At 37.6% G+C, this 22429-nt stretch overlaps 1 protein-coding gene across 1 annotated transcript in view; it reads right to left on the bottom strand.

Annotated features, from left to right (window-relative positions):
• The window catches only part of TTC29 (tetratricopeptide repeat domain 29), a 156160-nt gene that overhangs the window by 110877 nt on the left and 22854 nt on the right, over positions 1-22429 (bottom strand). Inside the window, exons 3-4 of the mRNA XM_035023256.1 lie at positions 19963-20186; positions 14922-15107 (exon numbers count right to left, since the gene is read on the bottom strand). Of these exons, the coding sequence (XP_034879147.1) occupies positions 14922-15107; positions 19963-20186 (410 nt within the window). The remainder of the gene's footprint in view (positions 1-14921; positions 15108-19962; positions 20187-22429) is intronic.

The raw sequence follows: 22429 nt of genomic DNA, 5'->3' as shown, positions 1-22429 counted from the left end.
AATTAATTGTCATCATGTGCCTGTGAAGACGTTGTTTTTATAGATTGTCCTTGTAAATTTCTGTTGTAGATCACTCTTGGGGTCTTTCTCCTTTTATAGAACCCCCCTTAATATTTCTTGCAGGGCCGGCTTAGTGGTCACATATTCTTGCAGTTTCTGCAGGTCGTGGAAGCTCTGCATCTCTCCATCCATTCTAAATGAAAGCCTTGCTGGATTAAGTATTCTTGGCTGCATGTTATTCTCATTTAGTACCCTGAATATGTCTTGCCAGGCCTTTCTGGCTTGCCAGGTCTCTGTGGATAGGTCTGACATTATTCTGATGTTCCTCCCTCTGTACGTAAGGAATCTCTTCCCCCTAACTGCCCTTAAGATCGCTTCCTTTGTTCTAAGATTTGCAAGTTTTACTATTACATGCTGGGGTGTTGGCCTATTTTCCTTGATCTTAGGAGGAATCCTCTCTGCCTCTAGGATGTGAATGTTTGTTTCATTCCCCAGATTAGGGAAGTTCTCAACTACGATTTGCTCAAATACATCTTCTAGTCCTCTCTCTCTTTCCACTCCTTCTGGGATTCCAATTATTCTGACATTGAAACGCTTCATCGTGTCACTTATTTCTGTGATTCTATTTTCATGGATTCTGAGTTGTTTTTCCCTGGCCTCCTCTTTTCCCTTTTTATCTATTATATTTTCTTCCAGGTCGCTTATTTGTTCTTCTGCCTCACTTACCCTAGCTGTTAGATTATCTAGATTGGATTGGATCTCATTGATAGCATTTTTAAGTTCTGCCAGTTCACCTTTTATTTCTGCCCTTAGAGACTCTATGTTGCCATTAATTGATTTCTCCATTCTAGCCATTGTCTTCACAATTGCTAGCCTGAATTCCATCTCCGACATCTTGGTTATATCTGCATCCATTTGTAAATCTGCTGCATAAGTCATAATCTCTGAGTCTTTTCTATTTTGGGGGCTCCTCCTCCCCGTCATTCTGTTGATGGGTGTTTGAGGGAATGTATAGAGTCCAAATTATTGACCAGAACCCAAGCAAGATGCACCTGTTTTCTTGGGACCTTAGGGTTGCTGGCCTCTTGTTTTCCCAGCCTGTCTTCTGTGGGAGGGACCTGCCATGCTGTTACTCAGGCAACCCTGTTTGGGCGGAGTTGCCCTGCACCCCTGTGGTGGGGGATGGGCTCAGTGGGAATAAGTTTTGGGGGCTTGTTCTCTGGCGGCTTTCCCTGGTGGCTTTCTGTGTCTCTTCCGTGAGTCAGTGCAGAAGAGACTGTTTCCAACCCTTTGCCTCAGAGCAGAGAGACCTCAGTCTGTTCTTCAGTGAGCTCTCCAGGCCACACCATCTCCGTTTCTGTCCATGCTGCTATAAGCTGCAGCGTCCTGGGTTGTACACCCCTCCACAGCGCCCCCAGTCCTGCCTCCAGGTCGGGGCACGTCTCTGCCCTTTGTGCTTCTAAAACAACCTGCCGCTCCCAGTTCGCCTGTGTGACCCTGCCGCTCTGGGTTTCCACCCCAGGGGCTGCCCTAAAGTCCTTTCCCCACTGCTACCATTCTGCAAATCTGTGCCCAGTCCCCAGCGCGTGAGGCTGTCGCTCACCAGCAGTGTAGGATCCCCACGACCAGGCACCCTCCCACTGCCATTTATCCACCCATATCTGCCTGTGGAATCACGGCTCCCCACTTCGTACCTCAAAACCAACCCCCCATGATATTCTGCTTGTAGACTTCCAGATCTTCTTACATCTCAGGCAGGTTTCGTGGGTGCTCAGAGTGGCCTGGGATATATCCAGCTCAATTCCGGGGACCAGTTGAAATAGGGTCCCCTACTCCTCTGCCATCTTTCCTTCCCCCAAAAAGGGTCATTACTTTCAGTGTTATCTTACTATTAATTCTGGTCTCTGTTTTATTTATTTCTGATTTTTCTTTGTTATTTTCTTACTCTACTAAATTTTGGCTAAGTTTCTCCTTTTTCTAGTTCCTTGTGATGTAATGTTGTTTATTCGAACTTTTTTCTTTTCTTTTCCTTTCTTTTCTTTTCTTTTTAAAGATTTTATTTATTTATTTGACAGAGAAAGAGAGAGATACAGTGAGAGAGGGAACACAAGCAGGGGCAGAAGGAGAGGGAGAAGCAGGTTTCCCACAGAGGTGAGAGCCCAATGTGGGGCTTGATCCCAGGACCCTGAGATCATGACCTGAGCCATAGACAGATGCTTAACCATCTGAGCCACCCAGGAGCCCTGAACTTTTTTTCTTTTCTTTTCTTTTCTTTTTTTAAGATTTTATTTATTTATTTGAGAGAGAGAATGAGATAGAGAGCATGAGAGGGGGGAGGGCCAGAGAGAGAGGCAGACTCCCTGCTGAGCAGGGAGCCCAATGTGGGACTCGATCCCAGGACTCCAGGGTCATGACCTGAGCCGAAGGCAGTCACTTAACCAACTGAGCCACCCAGGCACTCAACTTTTTTTCTTAATATAAGCATTTATAGAATAAGTTTTACTCTAACATTTGCTTTTGCTGCATCCATAGGTTTTGGAATATTGTGTTTTCTTTTTCTTTTGTTTTGAGACCTATTTTGATTTGCCATTTGATTTTATATTTGGCCCATTGCTTGTGCAATAGTATGTTTTTAATATTTACATATTAAATATTTAATATTTACATTGTAGATTTTCCAGCTTTGTTTTATTGTTGATCTTCAGTTTTGTACTATTGTGGTTGGAAAATATACTTGGTATGATTTCAGTCTTTTAAAATTTATAGTATTTGTTTTATCTCTTTTTATATGATTTAACCAGGGGATTCTTCTGTGTGTACTTGAGGAAAATGTGTATTCTATTTTTCTTGGATGGAATGTTTTATGTATATATCTTTTAGAACCAGGTATTCTGAAGTATGCCTCAAGTAAGAAGTGTTCTTGTTGATTTTGCACCTGGATAATGAAATTAGCTGAAAATAAAGTGTAAAACAAAACAAAACAAAACAAACAAAAAAAAACCCCCAAAACACCAAACTCAGGGAATATGACTCTGTAACCTGTACTCAAACCACTAACCCCCATTGCCTCTATTTTACTGAGGCACATTTTTAATTATTTTTTTCAGGCAGAAATTCAAATAATACCTATTTATTTTACTTCAGAAATAATATCATTAGTCGTCATTCACAAATAGGGAACTAACTCTAAAGTTAGTTTTAGAAATTACATAACGAATAATAGCGCTGTAAGTCTAAGCATAGTTCACAATTGGTTATAATAAATGATATCTCCATCTAATGCAATATGGCACCATAAGATCGACTATTAAATTAAAAACAACAGTTAATATGAATAAGAGTAATGAATGGAAATATGGCTTGAAATTGCCAATGGAATTTTCTCCTGTGAGACTGATCTAAGAATTAGTAGTATATGAACTGAAGTAAAAAGTGAATGACAATCAAAAAAACAAAAAACAAAAACCCAGCTAGAAAATAATTAACAAAATGGCAATAAGCACATAATTATCAACAATTACTTTAAATGTAAATGAAATAAATTCTCCAATCAGAAGACAAAGAGTGGCTGAACAGATAAAAACAAAAAACAAAAAACAAAAAAACCACCATCTATATGCTGTCCATAAGGCTTATTTTAGATGTAAGGATATATAGACTGAAAGCAAACAGATAGAAAAAGATGTTCCATGCAAATGGAAAACAAAAGAAGGTTGAAATAGCTATACTTATAATAGAAAAAATGGGCTTTAAAGCAAAGACTGTAATAAAAGACAAATAAGAGTATTACATAATGATAAAGGGGTCAACTCAACAAATATTTATAAATATTTATGCACCCAACATAGGAGCACCTAAATATATAAAGCAAATATTAACATACTTAAAGAGAGAAATAGACAGCCATACAATAAGAGTAGGGGCTTTAATATGCTGCTTACATCAATTCAGACAGAAAATCAATACGGAAACATTGGCCTTAAATAACACATTACACCAGATGGACTTAACAGATATTTACAGAACATTCCATCCCAAAGCAACAGAATATACATTCTTCTCAAGTGAAAGGACATGAAACATTTTCCAAAATAGATCATATGTTAGGCTGTAAAATGTGTCTCAATAAATTTAAGAGGAATGAAATCATATCAAGCATCTTTTCTGACCATAATGGCATGACACTAAAAATTAATTATATGAAGAAAACTGGAAGATTCACAAATATGTGTAGATTAAACAGCATCTACTGAAAACCTGTGGGTGAAAGAAATCAGAAGAGAAATCAAGTAATACTTTGAGACAAACAAAAATGGAAATGTAGCAACAAAATTTATAGAATGCAATAAAAACAGTTTTTTTTTTTTACAATTAACTAAAAACTTTTTTCCATAAAAAGATTACCCCTTTTAATCAAGGGGTACCTGACTGACTCAGTCAGTAGACCATGTGACTCTTGATCTCAGGGTGGTGAGTTCAAACCCCATGTTGAGAGTAGACTTTACTTTTTTTTTTTTTTGATGTAGTGTTCCATGATTCACTGTTTGCTTATAACACCCAGTGCTCCATTCAATACATGCCCTCCTTAATACCCATCACGGGGTTAACCCATCCCCCCATGCCCCTCCCCTTTAAAACCCTCAGTTTGTTTCTCAGAGTCCATAGTCTCTGATGGTTCATCTCCCCCTCTGATTCCCCCCCCCTTCATTTTTCCCTTCCTATTATTTTTTTTTTTTTAACAAAAACAGTTCTAGGAAGTTCATAGCAATAAATGCCTATCTCAAGAAACAAGAAAAGTCTCAAATAAAAAACCTAACTTTACACCTCAAGGAACTAGAAAAAGAACAAAGTCCAAATTACTAGAAGAAAGGAAATAACAAAGATTAGAGCAGAAATAAATAGACCAAAAAGATAAACGACACTAAGAGCTGGTTCTTTGAAAAGATAAATAAAATTGACAACCCTTTAGGTAGACTCACTAAGAAGAAAAGTTTGACTAACAAGTTTCTGAGACGCTTTTTCTCATTGCCCTCATCAATCTGGTTTTCCTCCCTCTCACTTTCCCTTCAATATGTCTTTATGTGCATTCTATATTTACAAATCAATCATCTGCCAAACCATGAGACCCCATTCTTCATTGGATTGCGCTTCCAGTGTCTTTGTGTAGTAGCACAACTACTGTGCCTGATCTTTTGATGCCTTTGCTCTAACGGTTGGTTCTTTCACATTGTGTTACTGAGTTGGCCTTGAGGGAGTTGCCAAGAGATTCGAGAGAAGGAAATCAGGAATCTAGGATTGAGTCAGAGAGCTTGTTTGAGTAGTGGATCCTAATTCCAAAATCCATGAACAGGTACTGAGTCTGTGCTCCTGACGGAGACACTCCAACACTGGGTCAGCCAAGTGGCCCACTATGTTCTCCTGGGTTCAGTGTTCAATAATGATGATCACGAGATCCTGAAATAGGTTAGGACTCTGTTTAGCAGGCAAAATGCTACTATAGATTTGTGGTGCGGTCAGCTTTAAAAAATTGTATATTTTTATTTTTGGATCATAAATATGTTGCACATTTACTATATTCAAATAGAGAAACACATAATAGAAAAAGTAAAATGCATCTATTTTTTATATATTGAAAAAATAGAAATGGAATTTTTGGAAGACTAAATTATATTGGTAAATTGAGGGATTTATGTATCTTTAAAAATATTAAAATGGAAGTTTTCAGGGAAGCACAAAAACATTAGATATCACATTCCAAAAGAAAGTGTTAGACTATTGTGTGAATTTTTCAAAGAAATTGCCAAAAACCATTCACAGAACTCGTAAAATCCCTCATTCACAATAAGGCCATGTAAGTGTTGGGAGATTGAAGATTGCACATGGTAGTAGCAAATAGACCCTGAAATCCCAGGGGTTTAGACAAAATAATTTTCTTGCTCACATGAAGCCCACTGAGGATTGAGTGACTCTCCAGGGCAGCTCCCCTCCAAATACTCATTCAGGGATCCAGCTTGTTTCGATCCTGTGGTTTCACCATCTTAGCATAAGTCCCCCAAGGTCACCATGGCAAAAATAGATAGCTTGGAAGACTCACATCTGCTCCTCCATGCTTCAGGCTGGAAGTGACTGCTTAGAGTCTACAGGCCAGAGTTAGCATTTTTATAGTGACTGAAACATAGGACTCAAACAATGGTAGCTCTTACCATCATAGTTTTTGGACAAGAGCATTTTGAGTGGCTGGATAAGAGTTCAAGAGGTATAATTATCATTAATTAAAGTGTTACCCTATATTTCCTTTTTTTTTTTTACTATTACAAATAGTATATACAGAAAGACATAATATGTCTTTATGTAAATCTTTGTCTTTGTATCTGATTACTTCCTAGAAGTAGATTAGCAGAGTTAAAGGATATGGACATTTAAAAAACTCTTGATTCATATTTCCAAATTCTTTGCTAGAAATGTCAGACTAATTTATACTATCACCAGCAATGTAAAAACATGCTTAACTTATCAAAATTTCACAAGCAGTAAATGCTACCTTAAACAAATAAATAGGCAACATTGATTCTTGCACATTTGAATTTGGTGCATTTTGTACCTGTCTTATCAGTACATTCACCTGCATAATTGCAATGATCAGAAAATGTAAACCTCAGAATCAAGAGTCCATAAGTATCTTTTCCAGCCATGAATTTCCCATGCTTAGCCCAGTGTCTTGCACATAGTTGGAACATAATAAACATTTGTTATAATATTACAGGTGAAAAGTCTATCTATAGTACTTTAACTTGTGCTTTTTTATTATTGATCTTGGTTTTTTTCATGTTTATTATCCAGTTGAATTTCTTCTTTGACTTTTCTTAGTTCCTTTACCATTTTTGTACTGATGTTATGTGGGTTTTTTTGCCGATTGGTAAATGTTCTTGAAATAATAATGATATTAATCTGTTATCATGTTTTTTCCAAATATATCCCAGATTTATCTTTTAATTATATGAGGTCTTTAATAAACAATTTTTTAAAAGTATGTGTCAAATCTCTCAATATTTGTTTCTAATAGCAGGAATTCTATTCTAGGGGAATAGAATGTTTCCATGAGGAGACTCCCTCTCTCCTTCCCCCTTCACTTCCCATCAAGTGCAGGGTAGAGAAGGACATAAGCTGGTGAAATGCTGAGCTCTCATCCTCTCTGGACCCAATTCTCAAGGAAGTTTGATCACCGAACTCCCCTGAAGCTCACAGGCACAGCTTTTGAACCTGCAGGAAAGTCTCAGCTTGAGCAGTCTGCCAGTGATTAGGTGGTTAAGATGAATTCTGGAAGATAATAGAGTCTGACTTGATGAGATATAAGCTTTGTTCCCCAATAAGCCTTCACAATTATGATCTGATTCCCACGTTTCTTCTGAATCGGTTCTAAACTTGGAGCACAGAGAGAATATAATGGTCCCTCAGTGAACCCCCTCATTTTCACTTGTGCTTTGTTCAATTGTTTGTATGTTCAAAGGTCTTTCCTATCTAAGACTGAATGAATATTTGCTAATGTTTTCCACTCGGATTTTTATAGTTTATTTTTAAATGTTTCTCATAAAATTTAATTTTAAAGTAAGATGCAGAAGTCATTAGCATGACTGCAGAATGTCTGGTAAATATAGAAAATCATTAAGAGAAAAATGAAAACCATACTTAATTTTTATACTGTGTATCTTCTATTTCCAAAATTATTGACATGTATTCTTTTGTAGACTTAACGTTTAATCGGTTTCAGTGTTTTCTGTTAATTCTTTTACATTAGGATTTCCTTCTTCTTGAATTTTTATTTTTGATTTATCTCTTGTTGAATAGAATAGAATATACATGGAATATACCTTCACAGTGTGCTTTCTGGAGCTTGCCTGCGTAAGAGCGTCTCTGTTGCTTCATGTAGGAGCCAGAACTTTGCTCGGTAGCATTGCTCTCAGTTCTCAGCTTCCCAGCATTCTGCTCTTTCCCCTCCCCTCAAGCCCCATGAACTTTCCTTCTTTTTCTTTTGTGGCATTTACTGTTGCAAGGGAGAAAACTGAGTCCTAATTTTTGTTACAATGCAGGCAATCTGTGCCTTTCTCTTTGAACACAGGTAGGAGTCTGCCTTCATTGAAGTCATTCAAAAAATTACCAAGAATTTGTCTAGTTATGGATCTTTCTTACTAATTTATGACTGAAGCATGAAGGGCTATTTCAATCTGCACATTCTGAGGGTTTTCTTAGGGTCTGGAAAGTTTTCTTAAAATGTCTTTGGTTATCGTCTTTGTTTCAGTTACTACTGTGTACTCTTCCTCAGGAACTTCTATATTTACTACTTCTACTTCTCATTGCTTCTATCTCAGTCTTTCCCCTGCACTTTGCAAGTGTTTGAAGCTTGTCCTCAACATCACTGATTCAACTTTCTATTGGGTCAGTCCTGCTCTTTACTTTTTCCACTCCGTATTTTAATTCTACCAACTCATCTTAACGAAAGCATTCCTTACTTCATCTAGGGCTCATTCTCAACTCATTTGGTTCTATCCTTAGGCTTTTCTGTCTTCTACCTGTATCTTTCTGAAGATAACAAGAATTTTCCTAAAATGATCACTTTTACTAGTTTGTTCTTTACCTGAGTCTTCAGATAAATGCCATGTTTTCACTGAATTTCCTATACCCCCCATTTAGGACCAGTCTATTTAGTCTTGGTTTTTATTTTATTTTTATTTTTTTAAAGATTTTATTTATTTCATGAGTGTCAGAGATAAAGGGAGGGGCTGAGGGAGAAGAAGCCTCTGAGGAGCAGGGAGTCCGATGCAGGACTCGATCCCAGGACCCTAGGATCACAACTTGAGCTGAAGGCAGATGCTTAACAGACTGAGCCACCCTAGTCTTGCTTTTTAAAGGTAAGCAGAATGGACAGTCTGCCTTTGCCTTTCTCTGTACTGGCCACTTAGTGCTGGTAGAATCCCCATACTTCCACCTATAGTTGGGGGGCAATCAGTAGGAACAGCACTGCATTCAATTTCAGTGTCTAGCAGGCATTCCCCTAGGACTGAGATTTTATCCACTCTTACTTTAACTCCATGGTTCTCTTCTATTTTGGTCAGTTCTTGAAAACATCTAGTCCTTGGGGTTGGAGCTTCTTTTGAAACTTATCATCTTGCTCATGGTCCTATCTTTGTCCTAGTTATTCGAGGACAGGACTTCTATGCCTAACACTTCTATGACAAGTCTCTTTATGTTAATTTATGTTCTGTTATGCAGAACTTAAAGATTTAAAGTGTAAGGATTTGTTTGCCTAGGACTCATCTTTGCAGGCTAGTTTCCTAGAAAAGAAGATGGACTTCAGCAAAGATGAAACCATTCACCTTAAGTGCTTTTAAGGCAATCAATTCTATCTATTGCAGGGGAGGGATTGGTGATGTCCAACTCTGAATGCCTGTGTGGCCAATCTTGCTATTTTTATGCCATATCCTATGGCTGCAACCATAAGACAGAGACCTCAGCCCCCACCCCTCTTTCTTCTCCCCCTCTGCTAATCATACAGGGGAGGGGCTGTGCTACATCAAATCACGAATGCTGAGCTGGCAGGGTAAATCTTGTATGAAGGCTCTGCCATGTCATGTTGCTATTGTGTCTGTCCCCGGTCACACCAGGGGTGTGATCATACTTCCCTAAATATACAGCATCCAATGAAAGGGCAATGGGCAACCAGCATACCTGCTACTGCTCCTATCTCTGTGAGTTCTCTCAGAGCAGTGCTGCTCCAGCAGGCCTGCTGTGAGTGCTGCTGACCAATTACCTCGTTAGCATGGCAGTTGTCCCAGCAAACTGGGCATCTGTCCAGCTCCATACCATGGCCTTCTGGAAGCAAGTCAGAGTACTGGAAATAAATCAAAGACCAAGATTGGAACGGGAAGAGTCTGCTGGTGGTGTTGTGGCCAGCCTTCAGGAAAGCCAATGCGTGACTATGAAAAATCCTTTGAAAAATCCTAAGTAGTGAGACACCTAGGGGGTTAAGACTCTCAGTAATAGAATTCCTTGTTTCTTTTTGTGTGTGTGATATTGGAGAGAGTTGCCTTGCATGGGGTGGATCTTCATTGAGAGGAAAGCTGAACCACTGTCCCCATTAAAATTCATGCAAAAAAAAAAAAAATGAAAAGGGATGTCTTCTCTGTGATCACTAAAAATGGGTGAAATGTATTAGGGAAAAGTGCTGACCTAATATCAGCAAGACAAGGATAAGTGGGCTCCTGAATTCTAACTCCTTTTCATGAGATCAAGATGGTAAGGGGATGGTCCCTTACAGTGGTATCTGTTGCTAGATCAGGGTATGGCTCCAGAACCCTGTATCAGGGGAGGGTGAAAGCCACTCTAGAGTGTCTTCACACTACCCTGTTCCTGGTGCCTTCTGGCCCCTGGTGAACTGTACTGAGATACACTACCTAAAATCTGTCCATGGAGCTGAGTGTCAACAGTAACTCTGGGACTTGAACTGGGCAAGCTGACCAGGACAACTCCTTTCTTCAGAAGTTCCCCTGTCATTGGGAGAGCTTGGGCTAATGCTGTAGAACTTGGTTAGCCATTACTCAATTCCTGCACTAACATCACAGATGATGGCCTCCTGAACTAGAAAATGTGCATGGCCTAAGCCCTTCCTACACTGGTCTTCCTCTGCCTGTTTTCAGTGACCATGATCAGCACTCCAGGGTTGTCACCCAACATCTATTCCTAATCATCCTCCTGTCTTCCCATAGCAAAGTTTAGACTCAAAGCTCTTATGGGCTGAAAGGGAAAGGGTTGCTGCCAATGAAAGATGATATTTACAAGCCATGCTTGTATTGGAAGTACCAATTCCAATTGGAATTGGAAGAAGAGGAACAGGACAAAGAGGTAGACAGAAATTAAGGGTTAACTTGCTCAAGACTGATCCCTGCAGGCTAGCCCTTCAGAAGAGATTGGCCTTCTGTAAGGCTCTATAGAAACCAGTTAGACTCAGTGCTAAATCCACTAATCTGGTCAAAAGCAAGGCTGGGACCCAGATCCTAAATCACTGGAATTGGGGAAGGGGGAAAATTGTTGGTATTTGCTCAACTATGAATGTTGATGTGGTCAATTCTGTCCGAGTTTGCTATCCCCACCCCAATCCTGATAGAATCACAAATGCAAGGCTTGGTCCCCAGCATGGCCCCAACCACTAATGATGATCTGGCAGAAGAGTACTGAAGGGATGGCTCTGCCATGTCACAATGCCACTGTTGTCCTGGCCCCAATCATCCTAGGGGAGGAGCCAGGGTTTCCCTAATCATGTCTCTCAAGAAACCCTCTCTCCCAGCATCTGACATCTGGCCCTGCTCTAGAATGTATGGGCACATCTCCTACTAACCTAGTGTCTGAGAGCTTTCTGAATGCTTCACAGAAGTGGTGTGAATGCTGCTTGTCCATTTGCCCTTATAAATAGGTCACAATTCTGAAAGAAGATACAGCCGCTGATTTGTTACAAGTATTTGTCATTACATGACTACTCATGCCTGTTACCCCAGATCTAGTCTGAAGATATGTGACATCAAGATTGAGACTGTCAGCCCTTTAGTCAATGAAAATCAGGCCACATTGTGTACTAGGGCCTCATCTTTAACAGTAGTGGGAACTAGAACCTGTGCTCAGCTCTGGTCAGGGGGCTCTGGGTGAGGCTCTAGTCACATATGTGCCAGTGGGCTGCACACTGGCCCTGACTGCACCCAGGTGCCCAGTCCCTGTGACTATGGCTTCTGCCCATGTTCATTTGCTCTATAGTTCCCTGAGGGTTCTGGAGCCATGCCCTGGACTACAGCCTGCTTGGTTGGGTCCTGACAACCTGCCCTTTGCCATCTGCCGGCTGGTATCCTGCTTTAACCTGAATGGGCACCCCTGCCCCTGAGCACAGCTGCTGCCTAGCTGTTGCTGTGGGGCCTCCATTTGCTTGTCTGGACCAATCAGTTCAGATTTGCGGAAGCTACACCTCCATCACCTCAGGGGGAACTCTACAGCCAGGTGAGTTCCCACTGCACTCTAGCCACATATTCTAAGTAGTCCTAGTTTTACCCTCCTCATGACAATTCTACCCAGATTACAAAAACTGCACAGATGCTTTTCACCATTTGCGAAACACATCAACACTCAAAGTCAATGTCTGGAATTTTCAGCAACACCAACTCAGTCATTTTATTCATCAGGCAATCAAAGCATGCCCTTAGGGTCTATGAACTGATTAAGGGCATAGAAAAATATTTTGGACCTGACAAAAAGTGGTCGCAAAACAAAAAATACAATCTAACTAAAAAATAATTTCATAGCCAAAATATTCTATTTGCTGTGAAATATGGGTGCATTTTATCATCTTGTAGAGTGGGCCACAAAAATGGGAGCACACCAAGGACCTGCAAATGTAATCTCACAGCGGCCCCACCCTCACATTTCCCAAACTCAGCCTCGTCCTCAGTCACTGAAATAACATGGGCAACCATGGTACCTGGTCGCTGAGTAAATGAATAGATAAATGAATAAAGAAAGGTAGCAATGAATAAATTCTCCAACAGAAATTCCTTCAGAGATTTTAAAAAATCAGGGGGGGGAAAACTGGGAGTTGTTGTTTAATGGGTATTCAGTTTCAGTTTTGCAAGATGAAAAAGTTCTGAAGACAGATTGCACAACAATGTGAATATAAGAAATACTACTGAACTGTACTCTTAGATGTTCAGATGGCAAACTTTGTTAGGCATTTTTTTTCTGCAATAATTTTTTGAATCAAACTAAATCTTAAAAATCACAATTAAACTTTATAGAAAAATTCAGAATATACCTATGATAGCTATTTGAATCCCACTGGGCCACTCTTACATTTGCATCAATGTAGCCCTGACTTCTTCAGCCTTATTTTCATATATTATTTCTTATTTCTTTGGACCAGTAATGGACAATTCAATTATCTGATTTCTTACTGAAGGTGACAGAAAATTACAGAAATGAAACAAAACAAAAAACAGTTTTTATTCTACTCAATCGGGGGGGATTTCCTAGAGTAGAGAACAAAAAGGTGCTAAATTATGTTCTAATATATAATTTTCATAATTAGCACATCATGAAAGTAAAGCAATCTTTTGTTTGCACAGAGCAGTGACTATAGGCTCTGAAGCTAGCTGACTAGTCAACACAAGCTTTACTACTACCCAGCTTAATCTCTTTGTGACAGTTTTCTCATCCTCAATGTGAAGATAATAATTTTTAAAAGCTTAAACAAGTATCTACCTTACCTATGAAATGAGAATATGTTTTAAAAGCTTAAGCAAGAATTTTACCTTCCTTAAGAATTTATCCCATTTTTTAAAAGACTTATTTATTTATTTGAGAGAGAGAGAGAGAGAGAGCATGAGCATGAGCAGGAGGGGCAAAGGGAGAGAGAACTCAAGCAGACTCCACGCTGAACACAGAACTGGACGTGCGGTTCGATCTTACAACCCTGAAATCACCACCTGAGCTGAAACCAAGAGTAGGATGCTTAACCACCTGCGCCACTGAGGCGCCCAAGAATTTATCCCATTTTTACAAATTGAAAGACAAAACTCTACTTTTAACAATAGGCTAAATGTTTTAACAAATAACTTGTCAAATTATAGTGATATTATCTTTTCCTTACCGTGAATATATAGAAGCTTAAACCCAAACTCTGAATGCTGCCGTGTCCCTATTTTACTTTTCCACTCTGAGTTCTTGCCACTGCTCAGAAACACACTTTCTGCTTTAAAAAGGTTACTCCTCCTACCAGGTCCTCTAATGATGCTTTAGCTTTTATGCTTTAGTAGCTCCCTATGACAGAATATATTCTTGTTTCCTTACCTGCCTAAATTCTACCCATCTTCCAAGTCCCTCACCAGCCCCTGCTGATTCCATTATGCCTTCCTTGAATCTAGTCTGTATGATCTCTCACTTCTCTGAATTTTTCTGGTATTCCTGAAAATGGTCCTCAAGATGGCCCCGGAACCAACCCTCTACCACCTCCTAGCACCTACCATGTTGTAGATTACAATGTTTAATTTCCTGAAGCACAAAAACCTTTTTGTTTGTTTGTTTTCCTTTTTTTTTTTTTACCTTTCTCAAAGCCCTATGAAGTCCTAGCCACGCATTAATAAATATTTTCTAATTTAACTATTTGGCCAAAGTCAAAACTTTTGTGGTAAATGAGACAGTTTTTTGAGAAAAGACATAGCATCCTTCATGCTATCTTTTCATATATTTTCTTTGCATCTTATCTACCCACCATTCCTTCCATAAATAATTTTAATTCTTAAGTTTTTATTTGCATTCTTTAGTAAACCACCACACAAAATATGTTTTTGATGCTATTTGTTGTTGTTTTAGACTTTGGCTTGTCTTAAGGTAACATATCATTATGAAGTTTCTTTTAAAGGACCTTTCCTTCAGAAAGTGCTATAAAATCATGATGGGGTGATATCTAAATTACAGAGATATTTTTGTAGGGGACATAGAGGCACTAGGAAAATCATGAAGTATGCCTTCCTTTTTTCCCATTTTCATACATGACAAATCAAGTTAAAATGAACAGAAGACTGTAAGAAAGAAAAAAAATTCAAAGCTGTACAGCATGTGGCACTGACCGATATGTGTGGAGGGGTACGAGAGGATGCTTTCTCTTTGTGATGATGCTGCTGGGAACTCCAGCCTGAGTGCTTGGGTGGACATATGACTGCAAGGAAACTTACGGGGAGTCCATAAGTCATACACCTTTGCTTTTTAATCTCAATAACTTACATTCTTATTCTAATGCCTCAGGTCTTTTTCTCAATTCCCACGTACTTTCTGGTTGCATGGACTCTGAATCCTCCAGAGCAACCAGGACAGCCTGACAAATGACCACTCACCATCTTCCTCGAAGAGAAGTCCCATGTGTGCATGCGCCTCGGCTTCTTTCTTCCCACCGTCAATTTTGATCAGTTGAGCAATCTTAAAACATCGTTCATAGAAGTAGTTCCTTACCCATTTGTCTTCAGAATTATTGAAGTAACAGGCCAGTGCATACAAGTTATTATAGACACCTTCGAAGTATTCTTCAAAGAAAAACATACACTGCATTAGAAAAATGTTTCACAGCATGTCCCTTCAAATGGCAAACCAACATAGTGACATTTTTTTCCTTAAAAACATGATTAGCTGTTTTTAAAAATGGAATGCAAAATTCAGCTACTGTATTTTAACCACTAAAACACTTACGTTAAAGGATGTGCACACACAAAAAGCAGCAAAAATCTTTTTGAAAACTTAGAACATGTTAGAAATTGACATATTCTTTGGTTGAAACACTAGACTTTATATAAGACTCAAGTCAGGATAATATGTACTAGAACTGTTCTCAGTTCTTGTGGAAGAAATGAGAATGTGTTATCATCAAGTACTTTTCCCATCAAAGATTTGAAGAGATTTAGAGATTCAAGAGAAAGCAATGTTCCTAACCATCGCAAAAAAAAAAAAAAAAAAAAGTTAATGAAGAAAGCAGATAAGATATGAAAATAGCAAAGTATTTTTACCCAGAAGGAAAAACAATCATGAGCTTATCAATATAACAAATAATGGTTGGGATGACCCTATAAGGTCCATATACTTTCTGCAATATTTCCAGTGATACAAGTTACTAGCAATGTTAACAAAGAGTGGGTTTCTATTTTCTGAGTATCCTTTTCTGCAAATGCATTAATACTAGTCATCCTTCTCACTCAGACAGTTATTAGTTTATTGGTTGTTAGTTTTTAAGCCCTCCCTTTTTTCCTAAAGTGGCACCTGACCTATTTGTACACAAAAAGTGCATTAATAAATTGTGAATCAATCTTATAAACCCCACTGCAATCAATCATAAACTTGGACAAAAATGTGTGTGTTAATAAATTGTGCCTCAGTCCTGTAAACTCCACTCTATTGGTGAATAGGAACAAATTAATAATCTTTACATCTTTTTGCATCTGTGCTGAAAGCACAGTTGTAGACACGTGGTAACCTCTGGATTACCCTTCCAAGGCTTTTTTATAACAATCATTATCTATTAGAATTCACTGATACCAATTATTCACTATAATCAGAAGAGTCAACTCAAATATTCCTGAAAGGATTACAATTATGAAAAATATTTATACATTGCCCACTAGTATTCCTGTAAGATTAAAATCAAAAGGCCCAGAAAAAAATGAAACAAGGTTGATACAACAAAAGGCAATTTTCAATAACTGTACATAAGTTACTCTAATGTTTCAAAAGAAATTTCTAAAACTTATGTCATTCCTTTACATCTGCTGCTTCATAATTTCATAGGAAATTAAGATTCATCTCAAAATAAGCATTATACCTAAACATTAAAGAAGGAAAAAAAAAAGGTCTCCCTGTCTCCCTATTTTTGAATATTTTTTGAAGGAGCTGGGGATTCTGGAGAGCCATTCTGCTTTTAAGGTTACTCAAAATAGGCAAGAGCTTAGGTGAAAAGCAGTAAGTAACGGGAGTTATTTACTTAAAACAAATACTCTCAGAACTGACTTCTCTTATGTCTTATCTTTCCATTGTGAACCTTCTACCTAAGGTGAATGGAGCGCTAAAGTCTGTTTTGTAATATTTTATATTCTTTGTCATCTTTAGTGCTTAGGGAGTTATGATTTTTTTAAAGTCTGTAAAGCATTCTATATCTTCCATTTTTAAAAGTTATATAAAGAGCTTCTTTAAAAAAAGTGACCCTAAAATAATTTTTCTGATTTTTAGTAATTATACCTTAATAGAAAAACATTTCCAATATTTCATAAAGTTTTTTTGAGAACAAGTTGTATAAGCTATAAAGATTCCATATTTAAAGACCACTTGTCAGCTAAGCTCTTTTCCACAGAAAAAATGGAGTAATTTTCAGAGTATTAAGTATAAAGGAATATGTCAAGTTTTGAATCTTTGAACAATCCAAATATATGGGCTGTACCCTTTACCTTCTAAGCAGCCTTATCTCTTTGCTTGTAGACCACTTACTTGAATTGTCAGCAGATATTTACAAGACGAAAATCATTTTTGTTGTTGGTTTATTATTTAGATCAGTATTCATTGTGCTATCTAAAAATAAATTATTTCCATGATGAAATAAATTTGGAAAATGCAGTTGCTAATTTCCTTCTTTCAGTGACCACACAATATGCATCAGCATGTTAAAGGCTCTGGTAAGTCCTGCAATCAACCAACCTGCTTAATGTCCATGTTAATTCATCTGGTGTTTCTCAAACTTATTTTACCAGATAATTATTTTTGTTTTGCTTTACATAAAACCTGTAAAGATCCTATGGGACTCTGCTTGCATAGAACATACTTGGTGTATCTTAAATAAATGTTATTAGAAAAAAATTGCTGCTTAACCCTTAACAATAATTTAAAGTCAAGTGTAAATAATGTTTGAATTATCTATTGATTCAATTGCCCATTACCATTATTGCCATCTCTTCTCTAGCCCCATGGGGCACAAGGCCCTAATCATAATATTACAGATGGTACAGAGATGATTTACAACAATGGGTAATATAAAAAATGTTATTAGGGCCCAAAAAACCCCCACCTTAACAAATGGAAAATAATCGAAAAAGAAATGACTGGCTTACTTAAAGTACTTCTTTGCTATAAAACAGCAAGTGATGTTTTGCAGAGTAATTTAAATAACTCTAGGTTCCTGCTCTGTAAGTCTCAAGAGACAGAACTGACCCAAGATGACTATTGTTAGTGCCATAGCTTTGATTAAATGAACTTCATTGTGACCCTAGAGTGATAGTCTTTCCAATGAGAAGCAATGAGAAAGCTCAGAGATACAATACTTCAGGAAAATTTTTCTCAGATTCCGTATGTCTCATGACCATATAGGATGGAATCCTGAGACACGATTAACAAATGTTTATATTCTAGATTAATAGTGTGTGTGTGTGTGTGTGTGTGCATGCATTTTTTAAGATTTAGGATTAATTCAAGTTAGTAAGAGTGAATGTGTTTATCTCATTTTCTGGGATGTTTTTAACCCTTATCACATTTTCTCTTCAATAAAATTCATGTGTTAAATGTGAAACAATTATACAATTTTTTTAAAACACATACAAATATTCACATATACTTCAACTGAAGTATTTCCAACAATGTTTTTTGCAATGATTTTCATTTTCTGTATTTCAACCAGGCAAAAGCCAGTGCATTCTGAAGGAGATAACCTTAAAGAAGAGTTATTCTGAGCAAGAGGTAATTTTATTTCATTTAGCAAATGCAACTTAGTTATGATGAATACATGATAAAGACACCCAGTAAAGAAAATATCTCTTTACATATACCATGTGTATAAAATATTGAGTACTATAAAGTTTGGACTTTGTTAATTTTTTGAATTGGAGAAACAGCTTTATTTAAATGTTTAGTTACTTTTCTTTAATAAAAAATTAAAATGTTTTCTACCTTAAAATAGACTACTTAGCATTTTAGTTTCTTCATAATTACAAAATGCCTTATGACAAGTTTCTCATATTTATGTAACAAGTGATGTATTTAGCTCATATTTATGCTACTCAAATGAAAGCCTCTTTTTAAAACACTTAGTGAATATGATGAATTCAACTTGAAAAAAATGACTAATGGGAAAATTTTATCTTGCTCAATTCTATTTTCAGTGCAAATATCACTTCAGAATTTGGAGCTGAAACTAGAATGTAGATTTTTTACAATAACATTTTTTATTTATAATAGTTAATTTCTTGAGAAATTAGATGTCACATTTCAAAATTTGCCAAAGGATTCTATTTTTAAAGTCAATCCTGCAGTTAAATACTTTTCATAATACAAATATTCACCTCCTTTCTACACACACACACACACACACACACACACTCACTTGTGCTGTTAGGATTTTTGTATATCTCCTGTTTGTAAGCCAGGTGACAACCTGATGGGAAACACGTATTAACACCACTATAGAGGCTGAGAGACTTTTGCTGCCTCTCTAATACAGTTCCATGTCCCCATTAATTTTCCCCACTGTAGCACTGGTTGACAAAAAGTTGTGTAGTATTCTATTTTCCCATAGGAAGCTCTGAAATGAAACATAGGCATTGTTGGGACCCAAGGTTCTCTTTTTGAGCCCTATGGTGTTTTCACACAGAAAGTTGAAGAAAATAATAATTTAAACCACCAAATTTATATGCAAACTTTAGGATTTCCTTTCTTTGATTATATAAAATGACCAATTCCTAATATGTAACTAGGAAAGCCTCATGACAATGATATCAGTACAATTATAGTAGAGATTAAAAATTTTCAATACTTGAAACATTGACTTTCTGGAAAATTTTGGATACAAAAAAAAGGGAATTTATTAGAAATGATGTGATGGAAAATATAAAATTAACAGTTTTATTCATAATTATGATTGCAAGCTTTTCATGTCTTCTCACTATTCACTAATAAAAATTCTCTGATTGAAATCTGTAGGACTTATAGATAAGACCTTCAAATTCCATTATATAAATACTAGAAAATCAGTACAATTTTCAAGTTATAGTACTCTTTGAAAGTATCTCATCAGTAAAAGTCAGTATTCAGATTACATATTTTTAAAACTACGGAAAGATTAGTATTCACGATACAAAAGATTTTGACACATTGGAAAATTCTGGAGATGTGATCAGGTGCTATGCATTGTCTTCCTGGCTTGGAATGACATCAGCAGGATGCCCGTGTGTCTGGGCAGCTTTGTGATGCAGCGGTTCCCTATCACGTATCCCATACAGATGCTTAGATGTCTAGAATGAATGGTGCTCAGGTGTCCTATGTTTTGAATTCATAAATGAGACACTCTGGAATCTTCCCCCAGGCTCACTGTTCCGTTCCTGCAGCACTGCTGCCCCCAGTCCCTCCACTCACCTTTCCTTTCAGCTGCCTCAGCCCTGGTCAGGTAGTGGTAGAAGTGATCCAGCTTATCAGGCTGTTCTTCCAGAGGTCTCTGCAACCACAAAAGGGACCTAACCCTCGCGGTTTCCCGCAGAGCATCCCACTTCTCCATCAGGGCGAAGAGCTCGCTAAAGGACTTGTGATAACCATCTCGCAGCATGTCCACACAAATGTTCTTCTTGTATGAGTTCCGGTAACTGGGAATAAGAGACCCAACGCTCAGAACATTATTTTAATCCTTTAAATCCATGCAGTGTTTTTCTTGTCTAAAAACTCAAGGTTGAATTGTGCTGCCCCCCTTTTACTTTCCTGAGTGAAAGCTGAAAACTCTCTTTGCCCCAAACACTTATAATTGAACAACTTCAGTTTAATGAAAGATGCCAGGAGCTACCCAAATACAGTAATTTTAGTAAAATTACATTATAAATATATCAGTTCCAGAGCTAAGCTCCCTTTAAGGACAGATAAAGAAGTTGACTGATGTCAGTCCATTCTGGCTGCTAGAACAAAATATAGTGACTGAGTGGCTTACAAACATCAGAAATATGTTGCTCACAGCTCTGGAGGCTGGAATTTCAAGGTCAAGGTGCCAGGATGGTCGTCTTCTGGCAAGGGCCCTCTTCCTCGCTCTTGGCTGGATTCTTCTCACAGTATCCTCACATAGTGGAAGGGGCTTAGGGATCTCTCTGGAGATCTTTTTTTTTTATAAGGCACTAATCTCATTCATGAGGGCTCTGCCCTCATGACCTAAGCAACTCCCAAAGACCTCAATTCCTAATACTATCACCTTTGGGAGTTAGGATTTCAACATATGAATTTGGGGGAACACATCCAGACCATAGCAATTACAATATCCAAAAGTACTTGATATACTAGCCTCCCGGTAAAACAAAACAAAACAAAAATATGCCAAGCAAAAATTAAACATGCCATTTAATATTTTAAAAATGCACTCTACATTAAGCAGCTTCATTGTATGTTATGGAAGTTCATTCATTCATTCATTCATGCTTGGATGTTTGGCTCGAAAATGTTTATTAAAATCTATTACTAAGTATATTTGAAAAATATTTTCAATTAGGATTAAGCTAATGATTTGTCAATAATTCACTTCTAATTTAATGATAAATCATATGCAAAGAGATAAAGTGACAAATGACTATTCCATTTATTTATTTAACAAATAGCTATTAAATTTTCTAAGTGGAAGGCACTGTTCTAGACTGAATGGGTTCATTCTCCTTGTGAAGTTTGTATTCTAGTGGGAGAACACAACCATCAAGTGAGTAAGCAAATAATAAATAATTTCAGATGATGAAAAGTACTATACACGAAATAGGGTTATGGGATAACAGCTGTGTGGTGGCTATGATTCCACTTAATCAGCAATCAGAGGCCAAATCAGAGGGCTACTAATTATATTACATTTTTCTAAAATTAGGAGACAATTAAGTATTTAGAACAACTGACATAATGTGATACTACTAGCAATAAAAATTTCAGTGTGGCAGGGAAACAGCCTAGAATTAGTCAGAATACTCAAGGTTTAGCCCAGTTCTACCCAACCTCCTTTGACCTCATTTCATCTCATTGGTAAAATGTGCATATCAATATATGTTTTAACTATATCACAGGATTCTTCTAAGAACAAAATTAAATTACGCATGTGAAAATGCTCTGAGAAATGTACAATCCTGCACTACCGGTTCCCAACTCCTGGCTATGCAATAGATTCATCTATAGAATTAAACAAACAAACAAACAAACCAAAAATGCCCAGATTCCATCCACCAAGAATTTCTTACTCAGTGGATCAGCTTAGGTATGAAACAAAACACATAAAGAGAGGTCAAGAGACGAGTGATGAGAGAAAAGTTTTAAAAGAAAAGATAGGACCTCAAAGCCATGGTAAGAAGTTTGGACTCCAAGATAGGAGCGAGGTAGAGGTAGAACCACTGAAGGGTCTGAGTTAGGGAAATGACTCCGTGAGATTGCAGCTCAGAAAAATCATCTGGAAGGAGTGTCCCAGCTGAATTGTTACCCTCCCCAATCCGGCAGCCAGATGCACGGCCCCTATTGTAATAGGACTCATCCATAAAGAGAATAAGTAAACCACATTCCTAGGCTAAAAGGTCAAAAGCCATCATCCTGCATGAGACCAAAAACATATGATGTGGGGAAAAGAAGTAACAGAATTTTGTTTCTGCCCTCTAGTCAAGGAGAGTATCTCCAAGGAGGAGAGTATGAAGAAGGGGCAGCGAGATGCTGCAAAAGCCATGTCCTCTCATTTCCTTCTTTTCTACCTGCCCCTACACAAGGTATAGCAAAAGTAGAAGAGGACCAGAACCAACCATTATAATTTCCCATAACTCCTGAATGGTATGGGTGAAATGCCGTTAACAGTCTAGTGGGCTCCACGTATGACACAAAAGTTAATGGA

This window comes from Mirounga leonina, unplaced genomic scaffold (genome assembly GCF_011800145.1).
Source record: "Mirounga leonina isolate KUSES-001 unplaced genomic scaffold, KU_Mleo_1.0 Mir_176, whole genome shotgun sequence".
Taxonomy (NCBI): Eukaryota; Metazoa; Chordata; class Mammalia; order Carnivora; family Phocidae; genus Mirounga; species Mirounga leonina.
This window is presented reverse-complemented; position numbering and strand designations above follow the sequence as displayed.